The sequence below is a fragment of the Neoarius graeffei genome, chromosome 1 (assembly GCF_027579695.1).
Source record: "Neoarius graeffei isolate fNeoGra1 chromosome 1, fNeoGra1.pri, whole genome shotgun sequence".
In the NCBI taxonomy this organism is placed as follows: domain Eukaryota; kingdom Metazoa; phylum Chordata; class Actinopteri; order Siluriformes; family Ariidae; genus Neoarius; species Neoarius graeffei.
In genome coordinates, this window is record NC_083569.1 from 7,098,243 (window position 1) to 7,112,517 (window position 14,275).

The 14,275-nt window shown below is 43.6% G+C and overlaps 1 protein-coding gene across 5 annotated transcripts in view; it reads left to right on the forward strand.

Moving 5' to 3' along the window:
• Nucleotides 1-14,275, forward strand: part of miga1 (mitoguardin 1) — a 57,490-nt gene that overhangs the window by 5,725 nt on the left and 37,490 nt on the right. For 2 of the 5 annotated variants that reach the window (XM_060921357.1, XM_060921319.1), the window contains exons 2-4: nt 1,532-1,685; nt 3,764-3,926; nt 4,102-4,226. In XM_060921357.1, the coding sequence (XP_060777340.1) occupies nt 1,587-1,685; nt 3,764-3,926; nt 4,102-4,226 (387 nt within the window). In that variant the 5' untranslated portion in view covers nt 1,532-1,586. Of the gene's footprint in view, nt 1-4; nt 113-1,272; nt 1,385-1,418; nt 1,437-1,531; nt 1,686-3,763; nt 3,927-4,101; nt 4,227-14,275 lie in introns of those variants that run through there. The other 3 variants (XM_060921328.1, XM_060921338.1, XM_060921348.1) reach the window with 3 other exon arrangements.

The following is a 14,275-nucleotide window of genomic DNA, read 5'->3' on the forward strand; positions in this document are numbered from 1 at the left end:
ACAGATTCGTGATTGCTCGTCCCTTTAATGCGCCACCGGTTCAATCCCAAATGCATCCTTCTTCCCTACGCATGCGCACTACGCAGCATGTGCAGTTAACGGTTTCCACAGTGTAAGTAGTGAACTACACGTCCAACACGCCACCGTTTGAAACACAGCTTGAGTTTTGTGTGTAAAAGAAGGAGTAATAGAGTAATTCGTAACATGATTGACACTTTCGCCACAAATGCACTGAAAGCATCAAGGTGTCCAAATCCTTGATTACATTTTGATAATGATGCCCTTTATTGTCACTAGTCACATGTACCAGCGAAATTAGCCGTCAACCTGTCCGTACATATACAACATACAATTGACATAGGGTAGACAGGACAGGAAGACAGGGATAAAGATAAAAAGTTAACACAATATGAGGAGAGATAAGGAAAAAAAGAACCCCCCCCCCACCATGATCCTGTCAGGAGTACAGTGTGGGAACATTTAAAAAACCTTTGCACATAAGCACACAACAACACAAGTACACTTTTTAAACACGGGACTTGAGGGGGGGAGGTAATCCAGCGCAAGCAAGCAGCCGTCCGCTCCTGCAGCCATGAAGGCGCTGGTCACGCACCCGCTTGTCACACTGGGGGTAAAAATGGTGACCGTGGAGAGTTAGAGAAGGAATGCAAGAGTGTCTCCCGGCAGTGACCTTCAGGGGGAAATGTTGCCTCAGCAACGGCCTGAACCAAGGCCGGTGCTGTCTCAGGGCGCCGAATGTCGATAAGATATGAATTGTTTGGTCTTTCCAGACGCAGTCTTTGCACGTCCACACCGCTCGTCCATATCTGTCCATTCCGTCCATTCTATTCAAATTGATCTCCAAAAAACGTATTCCTTGCAAAGCTGAAAGCTGTTCCGAGATAACAACCATTTTGTGGTTAAAGTTCTGAATGTCCACAGTCTCAGTGCCAACAGCTTTGCCCACCACTCCAATCATATCGGGCAGCTTTGTGGGGCTTTGAACAGCTGTCACCGTTGTCTGATTTCCTCGCTATACCAGGGCAATGCCTAATCCAATCAGCAAAAGTCCTGTAATCATGGTTCCGAATAGGTAGATATCTTCAATGTCCTCCACAGAAAGAATCGCCAGGCACACGACCCGCCACCACTCCCACGCGTCCATCGTGTAACCAGCCGCAAACGTTCCGGCAGGACAGACGGGTTCTCGTCGAGAAAACTGTGTCAATTTCATTAGGAGACCAGTTTATCAATTCCATGCTTTTTTTTTAGTTCAGAAAGTAATGCAGGAAGAGTCTCTTCAAAAAGTACAGCAGACGAGACAAGACACAGAAGCACAAGCAGGGAAAAAAAGGAGGGAGAGCAGAAAATGCGTCCGCCTTCCGTGAGAACACTGACTGGAATTTTGTGATATTGATAAGAAGTAAAGGAAGTGTGTAGGTAGCATCATGCTTATCATGGAGGCAAAGATTTTGTCGTATAGATTAAGTGGAAATGGACTTCCTGTGAGATTTTTGTGTGTTTTGTGTAGGTCCTGAGGCTGTGCCGGAGCTGAGGAATGTTGATGATGGTGTGAATATGGCACCATGGCAGAGAACGTGCTCAGAGACTCATCGCTGTCCTTAAAGACGGCCGTCCTGCATGCGGCGGATCTTCCTCTGTCTGTTTTTTCTTCTCTTCAGCAGGTGAGAAGCTCTGGTGTATGTATGAGGACTCTTTGTGCTTTTTGTTTCCTCCTGTCCTGCTGTTTTGTTTGTTTTTCTCTCTACAGTGGTGTTAAACAAATGAGACAAAAATATTATATTTGGTCATTTATTTATTGAGGAAAATAATCCTTCACTGTCAGTATCTGGTGTGACCCCCTTGTGCAGCAATAACTGTTGATCAGTCCTGCACACCGGCTTGGAGGAATTTTAGCCCGTTCCTCCGTACAGAAAAGCTTCAACTCTGGGATGTTGGTGGGTTTCCTCACATGAACTGCTCGCTTCAGGTCCTTCCACAACATTTCCATTGGATTAAGGTCAGGACTTTGACTTGGCCATTCCAAAACATTAACTTTATTCTTCTTTAACCATTCTTTAATAATAATAATCATAATAATAATAATTTCAATTTATATAGCGCCTTTCAAAAAACCCAAGGACACTTTACAATTATAGACAAAGAAAAATAATAATAAAAAATAATAAATAATAAAAAATAAAAGTAAAAAGTCCACCAAGTAGGGGTCAAGATGTAATTCCAGTGGTGTAGCAGCCACAGTCCCACCAAAAGGCGCATGAAAACGAGTCCCACATCTCCAGCACTGCCGCCGTGACGCCGTCAGCCACATCGCTCAAACACCACGCCATGGATCCACAAAGCAAGCAGAGAAGCTCCGCCATGCAGAGCACTGGTGTGTCCCAAACCGCCTGCACAGCCGCCGCGACGCCACCGAGCAACATCGCTCGGAACATCACGTCAAGCGTTAAAGCACAGCGCGCTGGACAACCACGATGTAAAATGAGCATCGAGCTCACTGCAGTCCACAGCTAGGAGCGCAGGCATCACCCACAGCGAACCAAGGCCTGGAGGGAACCAACGCCCAAAACTGGGTCCGGAGCTACACCACAACCAGCGGACAAAACCTTCAAACAAACATCAAACTACACAAACACACAGAAAAAAATAAATAAATAAAATGAAAATTGAAAAAGAGAGAAAATAAAATTAAAAAAAAGCTCTGGTGAGAAGCGGCAGCCAGAATGCGCACGACATACTCTCAACCGGAAACGAAAAAAAAAAGTAGAATGACTTGTGTGCTTAGTGTCATTGTCTTGCTGCATGACCCACCTTCTCTTGAGATCCAGTTCATGGACAGATGTCCTGACATTTTCCTTTAGAATTCGCTGGTATAATTCAGAATTCATTGTTCCATCAATGATGGCAAGCCGTCCTGGCCCAGATGCAGCAAAACAGGCCCAAACCATGATACTACCACCACCATTTTTCACAGATGGGATAAGGTTCTTATGCTGGAATGCAGAGTTTTCCTTTCTCCAAACATAACGCTTCTCATTTGCATCTCCTTGCAACCCTGCCATGCACACCATTGTTGTTCAGTGTTCTCCTGATAGTGGACTCATGAACATTAGCCAGTCTGAGAGAGGCCTTCAGTTGCTTAGAAGTTTCCCTGGTGTCCTTTGTGACCTCTCCAACTATTACACACCTTACTCTTGTTGGTCGACCACTCCTGTGGAGGGTAAGAATGGTGTTGAATTTCCTCCATTTGTACACAATCTGTCCGACTGTGGATTGGTGGAGTCCAAACTCTTTAGAGATGGTTTTGTAACCTTTTCCAGCCTGATGAGCATCAACAACGCTTTTTCTGAGGTCCTCAGAAATCCCCTTTGTTCGTGCCATGATGCGCTTCCACAAACGTGTGTTGTGATGATCAGACTTTGATAGATCCCTGTTCTTTAAATAAAACAGGATGCCCACTCACACCTGACTCTAATTTCACCTTCAAATTAATTGCTAATCCGAGAGGTTCACATACTTTTGCCACTCACAGATATGTAACATTGGATCATTTTCCTCAATAAATAAATGACCGAGGATAATATTTTTGTCTCGTTTGTTTAACCCGGTTCTCTTTATCTACTTTTAGGACTTGGGTGAAAATCTGATGATCTGTACCTCTTTGGCACAAATGTTCCAAGGTGCATTATCACCAAGGTAGATAAAGAAATGACCGGATTTTTTTGAATCTCTCTTTGAGCAGGTGAGCCTGAGCTCTGGCACGAAGAAGCTCGTGGCTGTTGCTGCTTTCAGTGCCGTCTCCGTTCTCTTCCTTGCTCGTCGCTTCAGGAGGCGGAAAGGAAAGAACAAAGCGGTGCAGGAGCAGAAGTCGTCCGACTTCCTCTCCACACTTCCACCACTGAAAGGTAGCAGCAGCTTTGTATCGTTATTCCACTTTCACATTATTTCTAATCACGTCTGATGTTCTTATTGGACTTGGGGGGGCAATTCCTCAGTTTCAGAAATTACCTCGTTACCTCCAAATTGCTTTCACAGGATTTGTCCTTGTAAAGTTTTATTTCAACACACATCCTCTTCCAGATGCTGCTTTCCCCCGTCCGAACCTCAGTTTGTCTCTGAACTTGAAGAGCGGCGTTTCCCGTCACGGCATGTCCAACGGTGGCTTACACAGCAAACTCTCCAGCTCTCTCCAGAGTCTGACTTCGGTAGGACATCTTACTATATTTCCACAAAACTCTCTCCTGGTCACATCAAAGTTCTTGCGTTCACACAAAACAAAACATGCTCGCATTCCAATGAAAAGGTTTCACGTCCTTATCCAAAGCACTTGCATCACCACAAAATGTTCTTATTCCTACGAAATGCTCACATTTAAAAAAAAAAAAAAAAAAAAACTTTCACATTAAAGTGAATGTAATGTCCCTAAACCACAGTTTCTTCCTTGTACAAAGCAACAGTCATGATGTTGATTGACCATGTGTTTTCGAACCATAGCTGATCCAAAAGGCCATAAATGAATGGAAGATCCCGAAGTGGTGCGTGACGTCATACGTGTAACAAAGATCCAGGTATCAATTTCGTTCCTCTGCGCAGCAGTGGTTCGATCAGTCTCGATTATGGAATCACATTTTTTGGAGAGAATTCTGATTGCGATTGTGATTCTTCTATGTCGGATGAAGGGGCAGATGATTATCAAGGATGTTCCAGAGTAATATCCTTTTCGAGCCCCCAAGACGAGAAACAGATGCCAGTTCACGACAGTCCCGCTCACCGCCGATCGCGCACCACCAGCCAGAGAGAATCGGCCTGAGTACCTCAGTAAATGCAGAAATATAATCTTTAAAACGTACACTTATTTAGTGTAATTATCTCATTCATTCATTATCTCTAGCCGCTTTATCCTTCTACAGGGTCGCAGGCAAGCTGGAGCCTATCCCAGCTGACTACGGGCGAAAGGCGGGGTACACCCTGGACAAGTCGCCAGGTCATCACAGGGCTGACACATAGACACAGACAACCATTCACACTCACATTCACACCTACGCTCAATTTAGAGTCACCAGTTAACCTAACCTGCATGTCTTTGGACTGTGGGGGAAACCGGAGCACCCGGAGGAAACCCACGCGGACACGGGGAGAACATGCAAACTCCGCACAGAAAGGCCCTCGCCGGCCATGGGGCTCGAACCCAGGACCTTCTTGCTGTGAGGCGACAGCGCTAACCACTACACCACCATGCCGCCTTAGTGTAATTACTCAAAGAAAATATGAAGTGGGGCGGCACGGTGGTGTAGTGGTTAGCGCTGTCGCCTCACAGCAAGAAGGTCCGGGTTCGAGCCCCGTGGCCGGCGAGGGCCTTTCTGTGCGGAGTTTGCATGTTCTCTCCGGGTGCTCCGGTTTCCCCCACAGTCCAAAGACATGCAGGTTAGGTTAACTGGTGACTCTAAATTGAGCGTAGGTGCGAATGTGAGTGTGAATGGTTGTCTGTGTCTATGTGTCGGCCCTGTGATGACCTGGCGACTTGTCCAGGGTGTACCCCGCCTTTCGCCCGTAATCAGCTGGGATAGGCTCCAGCTCGCCTGCGACCCTGTAGAACAGGATAAAGCGGCTAGAGATAACGAGATGAGATGAAATATGAAGTGGGCGATAATGGAGGAATTGACGAACCGTCCAACCATCAGATCAAATGTCATTTATTAAATTAACGGGTTTCTTTTTTGCTCCAGTAATTCCTATGTGGTCGTCCTGGTGGTGAAGAGGTCAGTAGGTGAGACAAAATCTGTCTGTTTGGTTTGCACAAACCTCACCTGCTGTCGCTTTAGATTAGTCTCGGAAATTCGTGAACCGAATGTCCTGTTGTGTGTGTGTGTGTGTGTATATAGGTTTGAACATCCGAACACAACGTGGCGCTTTTTCACATGGGTATTTTTGTAAGATTCCAACAACAAGATCCAATTTCAGCGAGTAAACAAGCACGGAGTCAAAAGTCCCTTCCCATGCCACGTGGCGCATAGGGTGGCGCCGATCCCCGTTTCCACAGCCCTCGGCCTCTCGCCCATTACATAGCTAGGGTTACAATGGGGGGCTAGTCCTCTGGTAACCGTGAGAGTTTGACTCCGCACTTGCATCTGTATTGCAGCGTGCCTTGCCAGATGGCAGTAGGTACCGTTTTTATGATGGTCTTTGGTATGACCCGACCGTGAGTAGAACTTGTGATCTCCTGATTGAGAGGTGGACACGCTAACCACTAGGCCAACTCGCGGTTAAGCATGGAGTCAGATGAACAGAAATGACCCAGATCAGGGGTTCTCAAACATTTGCGATCTGGGTCCCGCCTGACTGTAGCAAGTGTACTTTGAGGGCTCATCCAGAAGGGTAATTTTGCACAAGGCCATCTGTCTATAGCAGAAAAAAATAAAACAAAACGTGTCTGGAAAAATCCCAAGGGAGTCCGGAGCCAGATTCGTGACGTCACGTATGGAAGCGCCAGCAAGCTGCGTGAGCTTTGCACGGTTTCAGTGCACAGCCTGTGTAGACCAAGCGCTCCCATTTCTCTCTCGTTGTCCGGCCTTTTGGAAAACGATGAGTACTAATCCCATCAAGATTGGTGTTGCTACACCCTTCTACGATACATCTGTTAGCCATTTTAATAATTATGCGATAACGTTGAAGAAATTTGCAGAAAACCACCAGGTCGTTTTCTCGTAAACAAACCAGCGCTGACGTAGGATTCAGAATGAGGCGTCCCGTACATCAATGTTTCCGGGGAAATCCAAATGCCAAGTTTTTTCAGAGGCGGACCAATTCGCCTCAAATGGCTTGATTTCAACTGACTTTTTCTGGTGTTGCGCAAAATGTGACAGATATTTGACCAAAGTTGAATATAAAATCGGAGAATTACGCTGATCTCGCTCCTGAATTTACCCGTGATACGCACTTTAAGTTCTTCATTGGGCCAAGACACGTACAGTATCTAGTAAAATTTTCATGAAAATCCGTCTGTACATTAATTTTTTCTGCAAAGTCGCGAACGGACAAACGTTTAACGAATGTCTCGATGTGACACATGAGCCTGCTTTGTTTGGCCAAGTTCCCGTTTTAGTTAAACACAGACTCGGGTCATCCTCAGTCTGTGCGCGATTGCGGTACTTTACTTTTGAGCGTGGTCAGTTTCGAAAAGCCTGCCTCGCGCAAGTAGATAGGAGAGTTTTTAAGGCAACGTCACAGAGCTTGGGGGGGTCGGGGGGTACGTCTGCATCGGTGTTACCCAGAAGGATGTAAGGTGCTTCAGCCTGCTGTCACTCTTCAGCTCAATAAGCTGCTCTTGCATTTGTGGTGCAAACAAATGGGTCCCGAACCCATGAAAATGACCGATAGTCCTCCTTGAAATTAAAAAAAACCCTCTTTCTTAAGCCCAGACAGGTTTTTCATACTGTTATCGGCGAGCACCACCGTACAAACAAACAAACAAACGACGCATTGCGGACGTGGTTCCAGCGTGCCGGTAACAGAAAAAATGTATTGTAAAAAAAATTTTTTTTGTCATATTTGCGGAGTTTTTTGGGAACTGGTGCATCACTGGGACCAGCTCTTTTTATTAGAATTAGGAATTTGTTTATTAACCCGATAAAAGATCGCTATGCTGCAAGTGTGAACTTAGCAAAAGGACTCGCTCGGCTAAGAATGCTAGCACCTTACCGCTACGCACCAGGCTTACTGTAGCTCTGCTAAAATGAGCAATCTACAAACCGCAGAGGCTCCAACTCTCTCTCCTGCTTTAGGGAACATTTTAGAAAATCCTCCTGACCTCCTGCTGACAACATAAAAATCTCCCGCCCGCCCTGACTACACATGATTTTAGTTAAAAAATTTATAACTTCATACGTTTATGTTGAGACAAATTAATAGTTGACTTTCCGCTTTTCGTGTGTCTGACATTGTACGGGTGGACTCAAGCGTGTACCCCGCGGTATACGCCGATTCCACGGTCGGTACATCGATCGGTGTAACGAAGGGATTGGAGTGAATGCCTGAGGCATGCGCGCACGTATGAATCGAGCGGAATTCGGTACGCCGCGGGGTGCACACTTGAGCCACTCAATGTCTTAGCAGTTACCGATAAAGCATACAGACGGCGCTATTAATGATGCACGCGAGAGAACGAGAAAACCCACGACACTCAACCATTTTGTTTGTTTTCTCGCGTCTGCATTTATCGCCTGCTCGTCTTTAACTTTATGTCCTCTTGAATGAGATAATAAAACGAAGTTCCGTTGGCGGAAATGGCGGAAGCCAAACTACGAAGAAAAAATATCAGAAAATCACCAAGATAAAGTGGGGATCGCCCGTCGCGATGGTCGCCAGGGACGAATGGCGGACTATTTTGAACGGCAGCAAGACGACCCTATATCTGACAGGGTTGGATCACCAGACCACACGTTAGATTCTAACCAACTTGTCTGACTTTTACGAACTTAGAATATTATTACAGGAACATGATCATCAGAGGGTCTACCATTGGCAATTTATAATAGTCATTATCGACATTGACTTTAGGCATATTAAAGTTTGGTCTACAGTCACTGGATTTATCGAGATCTGTTACTATTAATAAGATTTAATTGACACGAAATGTGGTGAATCATTCATATACAGTTAGGTCCATATATATTTGGACACTGACACAAATTTTGTGTTTTTTTTTACCTGTTTACTGAAACATATTCAAGTTATAGTTATATAATGGGCATAAAGTCCAGACTTTCAGCTTTCATTTGAGGGTATCCACATTAAAATTGGATGAAGGGTTTAGGAGTTTCAGCTCCTTAACATGTGCCACCCTGTTTTTAAAGGGACCAAAAGTAATTGGACAATTGACTCAAAGGCTATTTCATGGGCAGGTGCGGGCAATTCCTTCGTTATGTCATTCTCGATTAAGCAGATAAAAGGCCTGGAGTTGATTTGAGGTGTGGTGCTTGTATTTGGAAGATTTTGCTGTGAAGAAAACATGCGGTCAAAGGAGCTCTCCATGCAGGTGAAACAAGCCATCCTTAAGCTGCGAAAACAGAAAAAACCCATCCGAGAAATTGCTACAATATTAGGAGTGGCAAAATCTACAGTTTGGTACATCCTGAGAAAGAAAGAAAGAAAGCACTGGTGAACTCATCAATGCAAAAAGACCTGGACGCCCACAGAAGACAACAGTGGTGGATGATGGCAGAATAATTTCCATGGTGAAGAGAAACCCCTTCACAACAGCCAACCAAGTGAACAACACTCTCCAGGAGGTAGGCGTATCAATATCCAAATCTACCATAAAGAGAAGACTGCATGAAAGTAAATATAGAGGGTTCACTGCACGGTGCAAGCCACTCATAAGCCTCAAGAATAAAAAGGCTAGATTGGACTTTGCTAAAAAAAATCTAAAAAAGCCAGCACAGTTCTGGAAGAACATTCTTTGGACAGATGAAACCAAGATCAACCTCTACCAGAATGATGGAAAGAAAAAAGTATGGCGAAGGCGTGGTACAGCTCATGATCCAAAGCATACCACATCATCTGTAAAACACGGCGGAGGCAGTGTGATGGCTTCGGCATGCATGGCTGCCAGTGGCACTGGGTCACTAGTGTTTATTGATGATGTGACACAGGACAGAAGCAGCCGGATGAATTCTGAGGTATTCAGAGACATACAGTGGTGCTTGAAAGTTTGTGAACCCTTTAGAATTTTCTATATTTCTGCATAAATATGACCTAAAACAACATCAGATTTTCACACAAGTCCTACAAGTAGATAAAGGGAACCCAGTTAAACAAATGAGACAAAAATATGATACTTGGTCATTTATTTATTGAGGAAAACGATCCAATATTACATATCTGTGAGTGGCAAAAGTATGTGAACCTTTGATTTCAGTATCTGGTGTGACCCCCTTGTGCAGCAATAACTGCAACTAAACGTTTGCGGTAACTGTTGATCAGTCCTGCACACCGGCTTGGAGGAATTTTAGCCCGTTCCTCCGTACAGAACAGCTTCAACTCTGGGATGTTGGTGGGTTTCCTAACATGAACTGCTTGCTTCAGGTCCTTCCACAACATTTCCATTGGATTAAGGTCAGGACTTTGACTTGGCCATTCCAGAACATTAACTTCATTCTTCTTTAACCATTCTTTGGTAGAACGACTTGTGTGCTTAGGGTCATTGTCTTGCTGCATGACCCACCTTCTCTTGAGATTCAGTTCATGGACAGATGTCCTGACATTTTCCTTCAGAATTCATTGGTATAATTCAGAATTCATTGCTCCATCAATGATGGCAAGCCGTCCTGGCCCAGATGAAGCAAAACAGGCCCGAACCACGATACTACCACCACCATGTTTCACAGATGGGATAAGGTTCTTATGCTGGAATGCAGTGTTTTCCTTTCTCCAACCATAACGCTTCTCATTTAAACCAAAAAGTTCTATTTTGGTTCATCCATCCATAAAACATTTTTCCAATAGCCTTCTGGATTGTCCATGTGATCTTTAGCAAACTGCAGACAAGCAGCAATGTTCTTTTTGGAGAGCAGTGGCTTTCTTCTTGCAACCCTGCCATGCACACCATTGTTGTTCAGTGTTCTCCTGATGGTGGACTCATAAACATTAACATTAACCAATGTGAGAGAGGCCTTAAGTTGCTTAGAAGTTACCCTGGGGTCCTTTGTGACCTTTCTGACTATTACACACCTTGCTCTTGGAGTGATCTTTGTTGGTCGACCACTCCTGGGGAGGGTAACAATGGTCTTGAATTTCCTCCATTTGTACACAGTCTGTCTGACTGTGGATTGGTGGAGTCCAAACTCTTTAGAGATGGTTTTGTAACCTTTTTCAGCCCGATGAGCATCAACAACGCTTTTTCTGAGGTCCTCAGAAATCTCCTTTGTTCGTGCCATGATACACTTCCACAAACGTGTTGTGAAGATCAGACTTTGATAGATCCCTGTTCTTTAAATAAAACAGGGTGCCCACTCATACCTGACTGTCATCCCACTGATTGAAAACACCTGACTCTAATTTCACCTTCAAATTAACTGCTAATCCTCGAGGTTCACATACTTTTGCCACTCGCAGATATGTAATATTGGATCATTTTCCTCAATAAATAAATAACCAAGTATCATATTTTTGTCTCATTTGTTTAACTGGGTTCTTTTGATCTACTTTTAGGACTTGTGTGAAAATCTGATGATGTTTTAGGTCCTATTTATGTAGAAATACAGAAAATTCTAAAGGGTTCACAAACTTTCAAGCACCACTGTACTGTGTGCTCAACTCCAGCCAAACTGATTGGTCGGCGTTTCATAATACAGATGGACAATGACCCAAAACATAAAGCCAAAGCAACCCAGGAGTTTATTAAAGCAAAGAAGTGGAATATTCTTGAATGGCCAAGTCAGTCACCTGATCTCAACCCAATTGAGCATGCATTTCACTTGTTAAAGACTAAACTTCAGACAGAAAGGCCCACAAACAAACAGCAACTGAAAACCGCTGCAGTAAAGGCCTGGCAGAGCATTAAAAAGGAGGAAACACAGCGTCTGGTGATGTCCATGAGTTCAAGACTTCAGGCAGTCATTGCCAACAAAGGGTTTTCAACCAAGTATTAGAAATGAACATTTTATTTACAATTATTTCATTTGTCCAATTACTTTTGAGCCCCTGAAATGAAGGGATTGTGTTTAAAAAATGCTTTAGTTCCTCACATTTTTATGCAATCATTTTGTTCAACCACTGAATTAAAGCTGAAAGTCTGAACTTCAACTGCATCTGAATTTTGTTCACAATTCATTGTGGTAATGTACAGAACCAAAATTAGAAAAATGTTGTCTCTGTCCAAATATTTATGAACCTAACTGTATATACACATAAAACTTGCCTTCACGCCTACGGCGCTCATACTTGTCTCCCTCCAAGCTACTCGCAGAGAGGGAGAATCTCCCTCTTGGCAATTTCCCAAGTTGGAGCCTCTGAAACCGTGCTTAATGTTCAAATATAATTAACTGTGAAACGGTGTTGGACCGTAGGAGAAAGATTCAAGGAAAGTGAGATGGTAAGATGGGGTTTAAATGGAGTTTTAAAGCAAGAAAAGAGGGCTTAAAAGACTTGAGGACTGCAATAGCAGTGCTGGAAGGCTAGCTATATATGCAAGGATAAAAGCTGTTGGTCATCAAAAAGCTAATAGTAGGCTATATGAAAGCCGCAATGGTACGAGCTCGACTCGATTGCACAGTCGTGCATTTCCAGTGTCTGTGATCTCTTGACCGAAGACGAAGACGTTTGTGATTTGTCGGTGCAACTGTAAACCAGCCCCTTGCTTTTGCCACTGAGCGGTCTGTGACCACTCGCCGGGATCTGGATGCTGTGATTTCTCGACCCCCTGCTTTATGAATTCATTTTGGTCGTGACTAATCTATTTTAAAGCATCATATACTAGTGCATCTCAAGAAATTAGAATATAGTGAAAAAGTTCAATATTTTCCATCAGTTATTTAAGAAAGTGAAAATGTTATATTATAGACTCATTACACACAAACTAAAATGTTTCAAGCATTTTTCTATTTTAATTTTAAACAGTATGGCATACAGTACAAAAACATAAAAAAATCTCATCTCAAAACATTTAGAATATTTCATTTCTAGTTTGAGTAAAACAGTATGAACACAGTGTATCTCTCAGTCTAGTTCAGTACACACAACCACAATCATGGGGAAGACTGCTGACTTGACTGTTGTCCAGAAGATGGTCACTGATGCCCTCCACAAGGAGGGTAAGCCACAAAAGGTCATTGCTGAAAAGGGTGGCTGGAAAAGGTGCACAAGCAACAGGGATGGCCACAGTCTTGAGAGGATTGTCAAGAAAAGTTGATTCAAGAACTTGGGAGAGCTTCACAAGGAGTGGACTGAGGCTGGTGCCAGTGTATCAAGACCCATCACGAACAGACATCTTCAAGAAAGGGGATACAACTCTCGCATTCCTAATATCAAGCTACTCCTGAGCCAGAGACAATGTCAGAAGTGTCTTATCTGGGCTAAGGAGAGAAAGAAATGGACTGTTGCTCAGTGGTCCAAAGTCCTCTTTTCAGATGAAAGTACATTTTGCATTTAATTTGGAAATCACGGTTCTAGAGTCTGGAGGAAGAGTGGAGAGGCACAGAATCCAAGGTGTTTGAAGCCCAGTGTGAAGTTTCCACAGTCTGTGATGATTTGGGGTGCCATGTCATCTGCTGGTGTTGGTCCACTGTATTTTATCAAGTCCAAAGTCAACACGGCCATCTACCAGGAGATTTTAGAGCGCTTCATGCTTCCATCTGCTGACGAGCTTTTTGGAGATGCTGATTTCCTTTTCCAGCAGGACTTGGCACCTACCCACAGTGCCAAAACTACTACCAAATGGTTTGCTGACCATGATATTACTGTGTTTGATTGGCCAGCCAACTTGCCTGACCTGAACCCCATAGAGAACCTATGGGGTATTGTCAAGAGGAAGATGAGAAACACCCGACCCAAAAATACAGATACGTTGAAGGCCACTATCAAAGCAACCTGGGCTTCAATAACACCTCAGCAGTGCCACAGACTGATCACCTCCATGCCACACCGCATTGATACAGTAATTCATGGTAAAGGAGCCCCAACCAAGTATTGAGTTCATAATTGAATATATTTTTAAGAAGTTGGACATTTCTGTATTGTAAATCCTTTTTTTGATTGATCTTAGGGAATAGTCTAATAATTTGAGATACTGGATTTCTGATTTTCATGAGCTATAAGCCATAATCATCAAAATTTAAAACAAAAAAGGCTTTAAATATTTCACTTTTACATGTAATGAATATAGAATATGCAACCCCGATTCCAAAAAAGTTGGGACAAAGTACAAATTGTAAGTAAAAACAGAATGCAATAATTTACAAATCTCAAAAACTGATATTGTATTCACAATAGAACATAGACAACATATCAAATGTCGAAAGTGAGACATTTTGAAATTTCATGCCAAATATTGGCTCATTTGAAATTTCATGACAGCAACACATCTCAAAAAAGTTGGGACAGGGGCAATAAGAGGCTGGAAAAGTTAAAGGGACAAAAAAGGAACAGCTGGAGGACCAAATTGCAACTCATTAGGTCAATTGGCAATAGGTCATTAACATGACTGGGTATAAAAAGAGCATCTTGGAGTGGCAGCGGCTCTCAGAAGTAAAGATGGGAA